The sequence below is a fragment of the Bombina bombina genome, chromosome 6, assembly GCF_027579735.1.
Source record: "Bombina bombina isolate aBomBom1 chromosome 6, aBomBom1.pri, whole genome shotgun sequence".
Taxonomy (NCBI): Eukaryota; Metazoa; Chordata; class Amphibia; order Anura; family Bombinatoridae; genus Bombina; species Bombina bombina.
Genome location: NC_069504.1, coordinates 749,470,293 through 749,483,469, shown reverse-complemented (window position 1 = coordinate 749,483,469; position 13,177 = coordinate 749,470,293). Strand labels below are relative to the sequence as shown.

Genomic DNA, 13,177 nt, shown 5'->3' with positions numbered 1-13,177 from the left:
TAAGGCTACCCCCTCATAGGGCTGATATTGAGGATATTCTTTTAGTATAGTGTACAATATAGACGAATGGATCACTGAACTTATGATATAGGTGGTTATCGAGCAGTACTAGTTAGATTTACCCTATTTTTGTTAACATGTAATAGCTGTTTGAGGGTACTGTGTAATCCCACTATCTTTAAGTTGTTTTGCTCTCTATACATAGTCTCCACATTATATAATTGATATACCTATCGTACGTCTATGAGTTACATGTCCTAGTGATCCATGTTAAACAATGAGTTAACATTTCTCCACATGCATACATCCAATAGCTGGTAAGTCCGGCATGTTAGGAGTTAATTTGTATCTAATTAGCTGACAGCCAATGAGATTGTGTTTTTAATCCTTTTTAAACACTACCTACCTGCACAAAATTATGTCTATAATTACGGTCACCACGACCGAAACCGGTCAGGCCTTTATCTTTCACTTGGCTGGATGCTTTGCTAAAGCACTACGCACAGAGACCAGCATTGATTTTGTACTGCTACTATTTTTAATCTGAGGAATAAAGTATCATCTTTTAACTTATTCTGTTGTGGGGCTGAACTGTTTTGGAGTGCACTTCCTTTTTTACTTATATTCATTACGGATCGCTGGAGCTCCTGCAGCACCCTTAACATTGGCACGCCCCCTGAGCCAGGAGCCATTGGCTGAGCTGTACATAGGAGTTGCCTGTCACATCATACGTCACCACGTTTGGACGGATACCACCGGCTCTGGGGAATCTAAAGCGACTAAGCCGACTGCCAGCCGCAGGAAGAGAGGGACAGCGTCCTTCTGAAGCTTTACAGTGAAGAGTGTCTGGATTTCAGAATGGACATTGCAGCCGGTGAGTGCTGGTGTAGCTTCTTGCTAAGTGAACACCGTTTGTGCACATTTTGAAGTTTATACTGTTTGCTTCCATTTAGGGACACATACAATATATATATACAGGGGTAATTGAGTGAGAAACTCCCGGTCCCCTAGACACACTGAATTTTGTTATAGAGGTGGGAGGTGGATGGCCACGAAATCCTCTTCATCAAGCTGTCTCATATTGGTGGTGAAGCAGTGCATGGACTCCTTGTTATAACGTTATAAGACAGATTTTTTGGTGTTCTGTATACACTTTTGTAATACAGGCTTTCCCTGAAGGGTAATTTTCTTATACTTTTCTACTCACCAGTAATGTCATTATTATATTTGGTCAATAAAGAACAAAAAAAAAGACTCACCAATGCAATGTCTCTGTGACTGGGATCCAACGCTTTTAAGACGACCCTTAGATCACGAGCGTTATTATTAAGTTCGATTGATTCATACTCTGGATCTTCTTCACTTCCCTCGCTAATCAATAGCATTCCTTCATAAATATTGGTCCGCGTGCCCTGTCCTAGGTGTGATTTCTGTGTACCAGATAAAGGGTATTATTATAAACTGTGTACAGATGAACATAGGTATTATGTGAGACAGTATTTCATTACAACTATATAGAAATTCACCATTGTTATACCAGCAGCAAATTTATACCATTGTATATATTCTCAGACAAAGCATTGCTCTGGTCAGGAATGTCAGTGTCTCTGGCATATGGGTGTCATACATAATTACGGTATAAAATCTCAAATTGTACACTGTACCATTTGTGTTAAACACAATGACATTGTCTAAATGCACTTATTTACATTTTTAAAGGTTTATACTTGAGAGCTGGAAACAGAACAGATTTTGTAATACTCCTGTATGAGCCACTAATTGCTGAATTGTGCATGGTGGAAAACGTTAGTTGCGATAGTTAAAGGGACAGTCTACTTGAAAATTGTTATTGTTTAAAAAGATGGATTATCCCTTTATTACCCATTCCCAGTTTTGCATAATCAACACGGTTATATTAATATACTTTTTACATCTGTGATTACTTTGTACCTAAGCCTCTGCAGGCTGCCCCTTATATCAATTCTTTTGACAGACTTACATAATAGCCAATCAGTGCTGACTCCAAAATAACTGCACGGAGTGAGCACAATGTGTGTATATATATATATATATATATATATATATATATATATATATATATTATAAAAATGAAAGTCTGGTATTAAGAACTTCAATTGTATATAGATTAAGCCACCATATTGATGTCTATTCCACTCTGACCCCTTAAGTTGCAAAAAGTGGTGCTCTGAAATATCCTAATACAGGAAAACAGTAAGTATATGTATAGTCCTTTAGAACATATATATAACTCCCCTCAAAACAGTCGTTACAAACTTGCTTTCCAGATCAAGCCAAACAAGTATTAGAGGATATATATCTCCCTCATGCGACAGTTATATACGAGAATGTAACAGTGTCAGCAACAACACTAAGGCAGCTAAAACATGTTAGCTGAGCTTTTGGTCACACTGCTCTGCTGGACCCCCATGCTGTTATCACTTTTTATCCCAAGTGGAATCCAATAAAGACGTTTTATTTTATTTAGCAGCTTGGATCCTTTTTGAATTATTTGCTATATATATATATATATATATATATATATATATATATATATATATATATACACACACACATACATATACACAAGAAATAGCACTGTCTAACTATGAAAAAACTGTCAAAATGCAGTGAGATAAGAGGCGGTTTTCAACGGTTTAGAAATCAATTTGATCCTACCTATGTTTAGCTTACAAAAAAAGAATACCAAGAGAACAAAGCAAATTTGATAATAAAAGTAAATTGGAAAGTTGTTTAAAATTGCATGTTCTATCGGATTCATGAAAGTTTGATTTTGACTAGACTTTCCGTTAATTTTACCCTTCGTGAATCAATAATATAGATGAATCTAAAAAGCTAATAGTTCCCATATTCTTCTGAATTATGTGGATGAATACAATGTATGGTGACAGCATGACTGTGAAACACTAGGCTGTTTATGTAATATGCAAAAGGGACTCTGTGATAATTGTGAGCCACTAAGCAAGATTTCTGCCTGATAGTTACTCAGAAACTGAATAATTGCTGAGCGGGTACACAAGAGTTGACAGCGATTACCTTTCCATTACTGCAATGATATTTGGTAACCAATTGTTTTTAACACATGGCTTCACCATTTTGGCTTTATTTGTGTTAAATAAATCATGACATGGTGTAATATGCCATATGATTGTTGTACTGTTAGGGTGTACTTTCTTTTTCACATGACTGTGTGTATGTGTATGTATATATATATATATATATATATATATATATATATATATATGTGTGTGTGTGTGTGTGTGTTTATATGATGAACGAAAAACCAGCTCAATACCATTGTTAGCCTGTTCTATGACGATTTACCACCCGGGTGCAACTTCTTTTAGCCCAGTAATGCTTTTCACAGAGTAGAACTTTCCTGTAGTATATCAGTCTGATCCTGTCTGATCCAGTCTGATCCTGCCTATTACGGTCAGTCCAGCGCCGAAATACCAGGCAATTCCTCTCTGAACAAGGAACACAGCAACCCAGTGTAGCAGTATTCCTCTGTATATATGTATATATATGTAATTATATATATATGTAATTATAAGCAATGGAATGCACTCACTGGTCTTTTAAACTACACGTTTGTTTAAAAGACCAGTGAGTGCATTCCATTGCTTATAATTATTGATTTACTGTTTGCACCCTGGCAGTTGGATTTAAGTGAGAGTGCTCTTCATCTGCTATTATATATATATATATATATATATATATATATATACATACACACAACACACATATATATATATATATATATATATATATATATATATATATAGAGAGAGAGAGAGAGAGAGAGAAAGAAAGAGAGAGAGAAAGAAAGAAAGAACGAAAGAGAGAAAGAAAGAAAGAAAGAAAGAAAGAAAGAAAGAAAAAGAAAGAAAAAGAGAGAAAGAAAGAAAGAAAGAAAAAGAGAGAAAGAAAGAAAGAAAAAGAGAAAGAAAGAGAGAAAGAAAGAGAAAGAAAGAGAGAAAGAAAGAAAAAGAGAGAAAGAAAGAAAGAAAGAAAGAAAGAAAGAGCGTGAGAGAGAGAAAGGGAGAGAGACAGAGGGAGGGAGAGACAGAGGAAGGGAGGGAGGGAGGGAGATAGAGACAGAGGAAGGGAGGGAGAGAAAGAGAGAGAGAGAGATGAAGGGAGGGAGAGAGAGAGAGAGAGAGAGAGCGCGCGACACACAGAGGAAGGGAGGGGGAGAGAGACAAACAGAGGAAGGGAGGGAGAAAGAGAGAGACAGGAAAGGAGAGAGAGACACAAACAAAGGAAGGGAGGGAGAGACATAGGAAGGGAGGGAGAGACAGAGGAAGGGAAGGGCACAGAGAGAGAGAGAGAGAGAGACACACACACACACACACAAGAGGAAGGGAGGGGAAGAGAGAGAGAGAGAGAGAGAGAGAGAGAGACACAGAGGAAGGGAGGGGGAGACACACACAGAGGGAAAGAGAGACATAGAAGAAGAAAGTGACACAGAGAAAGGGAGGGAGGGAGGGAGAGAACGGGGAGAGGCAGAGGGGGACTACTGAAATGGGGAAGAGAGACACACCACACAATTGCATTATTCAGAAGGAATCTGTCCTATAAATTCTATTTTGACCATTAAAGTCTAATGTTAAAAACAGTTTCTTAAAAAATAAACTGAGAAAAATAAATAAATAATAACAACAAATAAAACACAATAAATATACAGTACATATAAACCAGACTGATCAGATGTAATTTAGCAACAATTTTTTCTTCTAACAATAATCTTGTGCACAGTGAGGTTATATACAATTATTATTTGTTTAATAGTTGAGAGATCCTTTAATAAATTAAAGTACGTAAAGACTTTATAAACAAGGGGTGTGAACGTAAAACAACTCATGCGATTCTGCCCAGCATACTCACTGTGTTTGCGCGAGTGGAAGCTGGGGCAATTAGGTGCAAAACTGCCTAACTGTCCTACCCACACAAACACACGTAGATCTCACTTAACAGCTATCACAACAAAAACAACTATGGGAAAACAAACTGAACACAAATCTGGTACAATGCAGAGCATCCTGGAAGCTGATGTATTGGGTTCGACAAGAGTACGCTGGAAGGCACAGTTGTTTGGGTGGTAAAAGACTAAACACTTGGCAACACAGCGAAATGGGGGACAGTGCCCCTTCATCTTGAAACCAAGTGATTAAAGAAACAATCATTTCCCCATACAAATTACATAACTGCCCTCTTAAAGCCACAACAAAATTAATCTACAAATTTAAACAATATATATAAATTTTGTTCTACAAACAAAAATGATTCGCATTTCTACTTGTTTAAATAAACACGTAATATGATACTGCTTGACAGCTTAGGTTCAATAGCAAAACAAGAAAAAACTTCAGTCAGCCTCCAGACATAAAAATTTGGTATACTTTAATAATAGGACAAGAGCACAAAAAAAATCAAAAATAAAACCAAACTCTCAGCTGGTAAACGTCTTACGCGTTTCGGCTTTATGTAGCCTTACTCATAGACATGTTAGTTTAATACTAGCCAGAGTTTAAATAGCCCTAGGCTAATCAACTAATCAAAACCTGCTGAGAGAATTCTTAAAGGTACCACTACCTAAAAAAAGGGAACAGACCACATCTACTTAAGAGAAACATTGTATATCCCATAATTGGACTTGGCATATCCTTAACGTATAATTACATTTTTTATATAGTGCTATAATCTATACATATTTCAACAAAAAAACATTCCCTGCGCAAAAAAGGCTTACTGAATTTACACAATATATAGTTAGCTGATGCATGCATTGTCAGGTGCAGATGAAAAAGTATATGTATATAAACATAACACTAATCTATATGCCCGTCTAGTAATAAATTTACTCTTTATGGGATATTGCAAACACATAGATATACACTCAACATAGTGTGGAATTTTAAGAAAAACAAAATTTATACTTACCTGATAAATTTCTTTCTTTTGCGATGTACAGAGAACACGGATTCATCCTTACTTGTGGGATATTGTCCTTCCTAATAGGAAGTAGCAAAGAGAACACCACAGCAGAGCTGTCTATATAGCTCCCCCCTTAACTCCACCCCCCAGTCATTCGACCGAAGGCCAAAGAAGAAAAGGAGAAACTATAAGGTGCAGAGGTGACTGAAGTTTTCAATAAAAAAATAGTATCTGTCTTGATAGACAGGGCGGGCCGTGGACTCGGTACATCGCAAAAGAAAGAAATTTATCAGGTAAGCATAAATTTTGTTTTCTTTTGCATGATGAGTCCACGGATTCATCCTTACTTGTGGGATACCAATACCAAAGCTTTAGGACACGGATGAAGGGAGGGACAAGACAGGAACCTAAACGGAAGGCACCACTGCTTAAACCTTTCTCCCAAAAATAGCCTCCAAAGAAGCAAAAGTATCAAATTTGTAAAATTTTGAAAAGGTATGAAGCGAAGACCAAGTTGCAGCCTTACAAATCTGTTCAACAGAAGCATCATTTTTAAAAGCCCATGTGGAAGCTACCGCTCTAGTAGAATGAGCTGTAATCCTTTCAGGAGGCTGCTGTCCAGCAGTCTCATAAGCCAAACGGATGATGCTTTTCAGCCAAAAGGAAAGAGAAGTCGCTGTAGCCTTTTGACCCCTACGCTTTCCAGAATAGGCAACAAGAAGATGTTTGACGAAAATCTTTGGTTGCCTGCAAATAAAATTTCAAAGCACGAACCATGTCCAAGTTGTGCAACAGACGTTCGATCTTACAAGAAGGATTAGGACACAGAGAAGTAACAATTTCCTGATTGATATTCCTGTTAGTGACAACCTGAGGTAGGAACCCAGGCTTGGTACGCAAAACCACCTTATCAGCATGGAACACAAGATAAGGTGAGTCACATTGTAATGCAGATATTTCAGAAACTGTTCGAGCTGAAGAGATAGCAACTAGGAACAAAACTTTCCAAGATAAATGCTTAATATCTATGGAATGCATGGGTTCAAACGGAACCCCCTGAAGAACTTTAAGAACTAAATTGAGACTGCATGGCGGTGCAACAGGTTTAAACACAGGCTTAATTCTAACTAAAGCCTGACAAAAAGCCAGAACGTCTGGAACATCTGCCAGACGCTTGTGCAACAAAATAGACAGAGCAGAAATCTGTCCTTTTAGGGAACTAGCTGACAATCCTTTCTCCAATTCCTCTTGGAGAAAAGACAAAATCCTAGGAATCCTGATTTTACTCCAGGAGAAGCCTTTGGATTCACACCAAAAAAGATATTTACGCCATATCTTATGATAGATTTTCCTGGTAACAGGCTTTCGAGCCTGAATCAAGGTATTTATGACTGACTCAGAAAAACTCCGCTTTGATTGAATCAAGCGTTCAATCTCCAAGCAGTCAGTTGCAGAGAAATTAGATTTGGATGCTTGAATGGACCTTGAATCAGAAGGTCCTGTCTCAATGGCAGAGACCATGGTGGAAGAGATGATATGTCCACCAGGTCTGCATACCCAGTCCTGCGTGGCCACGCAGGTGCCATGAAAATCACAGATGCTCTCCCCTGTTTGATTCTGGCAATCAGACGTGGAAGGAGAGGGAAAGGTGGAAACACATACGCCAGAGCATCTATCAGTACAGCCTGAGGATCCCTTGACCTGGAGCCGTAACAAGGAAGTTTGGCGTTCTGACGAGACGCCATCAGATCCAATTCTGGTGTGCCCCATAGCGGAACCAGCTGAGCAAAGACCTCCGGATGGAGTTCCCAATCCCCCGGATGAAAAGTCTGACGACTTAGAAAATCTGCCTCCCAGTTCTCTACACCTGGGATATAGATCGCTTACAGATGGCAAGAGTGAGCCTCTGCCCATCGGATTATCCTTGAGACCTCTATCATCGCTAAGGAACTCTTTGTTCCGCCCTGATGATTGATATAAGCCACAGTCGTGATGTTGTCCGACTGAAACCTGATGAATCTGGCCGAAACCAGCTGAGGCCATGCCTGGAGAGCATTGAATATCGCTCTCAATTCCAGAATATTTATCGGTAGGAGAGCCTCCTCCCGAGTCCACAAACCCTGAGCTTTCAGGGAATTCCAGACTGCACCCCAGCCCAGAAGACTGTCGTCTGTCGTCACTATAACCCATTCTGGCCTGTGGAAACACATTCCCTGGGACAGGTGATCCTGTGACAACCACCAAAGAAGAGAGTCTCTGGTCTCTTGATCCAGATTTATCTGAGTAGATAAATCCGCATAATCCCCATTCCACTGATTGAGCATGCATAGCTGCATTGGTCTGAGATGCAAGCGAGCAAACGGAACTATGTCCATTGCCGCTACCCTTAGACCAATAACCTCCATACACTGAGCCACTGACGGCCGAGGAATAGAGTGAAGAACTCGGCAGGTGGACAAAATATTTTCATGTCCACTGAGTCTATTAGAGTCCCTAGAAATGAAACTCTTGTGAGGGGGGAAAGAGAACTCTTTTGTACGTTCACCTTCCACCCGTGAGATCTTAGAAAGGCCAACATTAAGTCCGTGTGAGACTTGGCTAGTTGGAGGAACTGGTGATGATCTTTGTGGATAGGAATGTGTAGATACGCATCCTTTAAGTCCACGGTAGTCATATATTGACCCTCCTGGATCAATGGTAAGATAGTCCGAATGGTCTCCATCTTGAAAGATTGGACTCTTAGGAATTGGTTTAGGATCTTGAGATCCAGAATTGGTCTGAAGGTTCCCTCCTTTTTGGGGGAACTATAAACAGATTGGAGTAGAATCCCTGCCCCTGTTCTGCTTTTGGAACTGGGCAGATCACTCCCGGATTGATGGCTACCCCTTCATGCTAACTTAGTGGCAGGAGCAGGCTTTTTGGCATGTTTACCCTTGTTCCAAGCCTGATTAGGTCTCCAGGTTGGCTTGGATTGAGCAAAGTTCCCCCCTCTTGCTTTGCAGCAGAGGAAGAGGAAGTGGGACCACTCTTGAAGTTTCGAAAGGAACGAAAATGATTTTGTTTGGTCCTTGTCTTATTTGACTTATCCTGAGGGAGGGTATGACCCTTCCCTCCAGTAATGTCTGAAATGATCTCTTTCAGTGCAGGTCCGAATAGGGTCTTACCTTTGAAAGGGATGGACAAATGCTTAGATTTAGATGACACATCAGCTGACCAGGACTTAAGCCATAACACTCTACGCGCTAAAATGGCAAAACCTGAATTCTTAGCCGCTAATTTAGCAAGATGAAAAGCGGCGTCTGTAATAAAAGAATTAGCCAACTTAAGAGCCTTAATTCGGTCCAAAATATCATCTAGTGGGGTCTCCATCTGAAGAGCCTCTTCTAGAGCCTCAAACCAAAAGGCAGCCGCAGGGGTTACAGGAACAATGCACGCTATAGGTTGAAGAAGAAAACCTTGATGAACAAAAATTTTCTTTAGGAGACCCTCCAATTTTTTATCCATAGGATCAATGAAAGCACAACTGTCTTCAATAGGTATATAGTTGTACGCTTAGCCAGGGTAGAAATAGCTCCCTCCACCTTAGGGACCGTCTGCCATGAGTCCTTTATGGTGTCAGAAATGGGAAACATTTTCTTAAAAACAGGAGGGGGAGCGACCGGAATACCTGGTCTATCCCACACCTTAGTAACAATGTCCGAAATCCTCTTAGGGACCGGAAAAACATCAGTGTAAACAGGAACCTCTAAATATTTGTCCATTTTACACAATTTCTCTGGAACTACAATAGGGTCACAATCATCCAGAGTAGCTAAAACCTCCCTGAGCAATAAGCGGAGGTGCTCTAGCTTAAATTTAAATGCCGTCATATCTGAATCTGTCTGAGGGAACATCTTTCCTGAATCAGAAATCTCTCCCTCAGACAGCAAATCCCTCATCCCTACTTCAGAACATTGTGAGGGAATATCGGATACGGCTACTAAAGCGTCAGAAGGCTCAGCATTTGTTCTTAACTCTGAGCTACTGCGCTTCCTTTGCAACCCAGGCAACTTAAATAAAACCTCTGTGAGGGTAGTATTCATAACGGAAGCCATATCTTGCAAAGTGAAAGAAGTAGACGCACTAGAAGTACTTGGCGTCGCTTGTGCGGGCGTTACCGGTTGTGACACTTGGAGAGAACTAGATGGCAAAACCTGATTTCCTTCTGTCTGAGAATCATCTAATGCCAAACTTTTATAAGTCAAAATATGCTGTTTGCAATTTATAGACATATCAGTACAAGTGGGACACATTCTAAGAGGGGGTTCCACAATGGCTTCTAAACAAATTGAACAATGAGTTTCCTCAGTGTCAGACATGTTTAACAGACTAGTAATGAAGCAAGCAAGCTTGGAAAACACTTTATTTAATGAAAAAAAACACAATTTGCAAAAACGGCACTGTGCCTTTAAGAGAAAAAAAGGCATACACAAACTGCAAAACAGGTTAAAATTGCTTAAATTTTTCTGAAATTTTAACAGTGTACCCACTAAGCTTTAGAAGGATTGCACCACAAGTAAAAAAGCAATAGACCCCCAAATGAAAAAAACGGATTGATAATTGTCTAAAACCGGTTAAAAACCCCTAAAGCACCTTGCCACAGCTCTGCTGTGGCCCTACCTGCCCTTAGGAAACGATAATATGGGGTTTAAAGCTTCAATTAGTCCCACAGAAGACTATCAGGACCCTTTAGGAGAAATTGCTTTCTGCTTGTAAATGCTAGGCCCCGCCCACCTCACTCGATGTTGCTGGGGCCTACACAAAACTAACAAACCCTGCCTGAAAGCCATGTGGGTTATAAACAACCCCAAATAACCCTCAAGCAAATGTCCCATAAAACTGAAAACGTTACTCCCAGACACAAAAATGTTTGTCCCAAATTCACATAAACTGAGTGCCCACAAAAAATTAACCCTTTATGCAAGCTAGTAAAAACCTCTGATAACACTAGGATTACTGCTTACCCTTCCCCTAATGGGGACACTGTCAGCCTTTCTGAGTTAACACAGTCTCTGCAGAAAATATGACTGAACATACCTCATTGCTGTATAGCAAGAAAACGTTCCTCACACTGAAGTTTTCCTATACTCCTCAGCTTCTGTGGGAACAGCAATGGTCCTTAGTTACAAATGCTAAGATCATCATCCTCTAGGAAGAAATCTTCATCTATGTCTTGCCTGAGAGTAAATAGTACAACACCGGTACCATTTAAAAATAACAAACTCTTGATTGAAGAGAAAATAAAAACTAACAGTTTAACACCTCTTCTCTTTACCCTTCCAGCTTAGAGCTAGCAAAGACTGGGGGGGTGGAGTTAAGGGGGGAGCTATATAGACAGTTCTGCTGTGGTGTTCTCTTTGCTACTTCCTGTTAGGAAGGACAATATCCCACAAGTAAGGATGAATCTGTGGACTCGGTACATCATGCAAAAGAAAAGAGAGACTCTCCACATATACAATTGTGATAGAGAAATAACCATATTTCATATGTAGTGAGAATAACAGATGAGATAAGTATGTATATATATATATATATATATATCGGGTAAATAGATATTTTATATTAGTCTGGAAACTAAGATTTAATCATATGCATGATTATTGTTCAAAAGAAGGACTAATGCATATAATCTTATAATGGCATTGCTTCATTTGTACTGGGGCTTGCTTTATTGTCTTTGCCAAAAGTTGATGATATCCCCATCAATATTAAAACCCCAAGGCCTCCTTGTCTTGAGCTGGAAAATCTAGAAGGCCTCTCTGTACAGGCCCTGTCTCCTCCTCTCGCTAGTGGTCTGATCCATTCAATGACCTGCCATTTAACGCTATTTACATTTTGATGGTGTACCTGAATGAAGTGACGTACCAGATCAGAGCAATCATTATTATTCTCAATACTTTTGAGGTGCTCTCTCACACGCGATCTGGCTTCCCTTGTCGAACACCCAACAAATTGTTTCTCACACTGGGTACATTCAATCAGGTACACTACATGTGTTGTTCTACAGTTTGTAAGATCCAGGAGGTTATAGACCCTCTGTGTGGTCTTAGACTGGAAAGTACGAGTGGTTTTACTATGACTACAAGCTATACATTTGCCATAGTGACATTTATAGTGGCCTTTGGCATTTAGCCAACTGTTACTTTTTGGCTGTTTTCAGCATGCTTGGAGAGAGGGTATTACCCAAAGTTCAACCTCTTTTGGCCACAAAATTACAACTATTGGAGACATAGTTCTTAAGGGCATCTTCCGCAGTTAGGATGGGTAGGTGTTTTTCTACAATATTACATATTGCTCTATATTGGGAACTATATGCTGTAACAAATGCCGGTTTTAGGGAATCTAACCTACCATATGTTTCACCTTTCCTTTTGTCCTGCAATATATCTCCTCTCAACATCCTACTAACTTCAAGGTATGCTCTATTTATGATTTTATTTTTGTAGCCCCTCTCCTTAAGCTGTGTTTTCAATTCCTCACTTTCTCTCTCAAAATCAAGAGTTTTTAGAGCATACTGGTGAGCACATTTCTGATTATTGTATAAAGTATCTAGACGATATTGCACTATTGTTTTTTATTTATCCACAGGTTCAGAAGATAAATTTTGGACCTTTCTTCCACATTTTTTATATCTTTATATTTTTTATATATTTTTTTCTTTTTTTTGCATTGCTTCACATTTGATCACCTTTAAACCACGGTTATTGGAGTTTTTTGGAACATTTTTAATCAGATTGGATTTCATTCTCTAGGAATTGCTACACCTATTGACTTTGATTTTGCAACACTGTGAATCTACAAGAGACATTTATTTACATTTTTTTCCTCAAAGTCACACCGGACACATCTTCTCTTCACATTTATTCCACATTTTGTTTGATCACAATTTTGATCACACCCGCATTACATTGTATATTTTGGACACTGCACCTAAGATTTTTTATTTTAAGATCTGTTTTTATTTGTGCTTATTTGTCAAAATGTTATCCTTGATAACTATATTTATCTACTACTTTGATCTCGAATTGCTGTTATAGTTAGCAATTATAATACCTCTTACTGCAGCATAGGACGACATTTTTGTTACATATTGTATTTTGATCGGCATTTTTTATCTCATGGATCCATAGAGATTTTAGGAAGGTTTTAATCGTATTTTTTA

At 39.1% G+C, this 13,177-nt stretch overlaps 1 protein-coding gene across 1 annotated transcript in view; it reads right to left on the bottom strand.

Annotated features, from left to right (window-relative positions):
• The window catches only part of TYK2 (tyrosine kinase 2), a 229,282-nt gene that overhangs the window by 94,604 nt on the left and 121,501 nt on the right, over positions 1-13,177 (bottom strand). Inside the window, exon 12 of the mRNA XM_053718015.1 lies at positions 1,260-1,430. Coding sequence (XP_053573990.1) covers positions 1,260-1,430 — 171 coding nt within the window. The remainder of the gene's footprint in view (positions 1-1,259; positions 1,431-13,177) is intronic.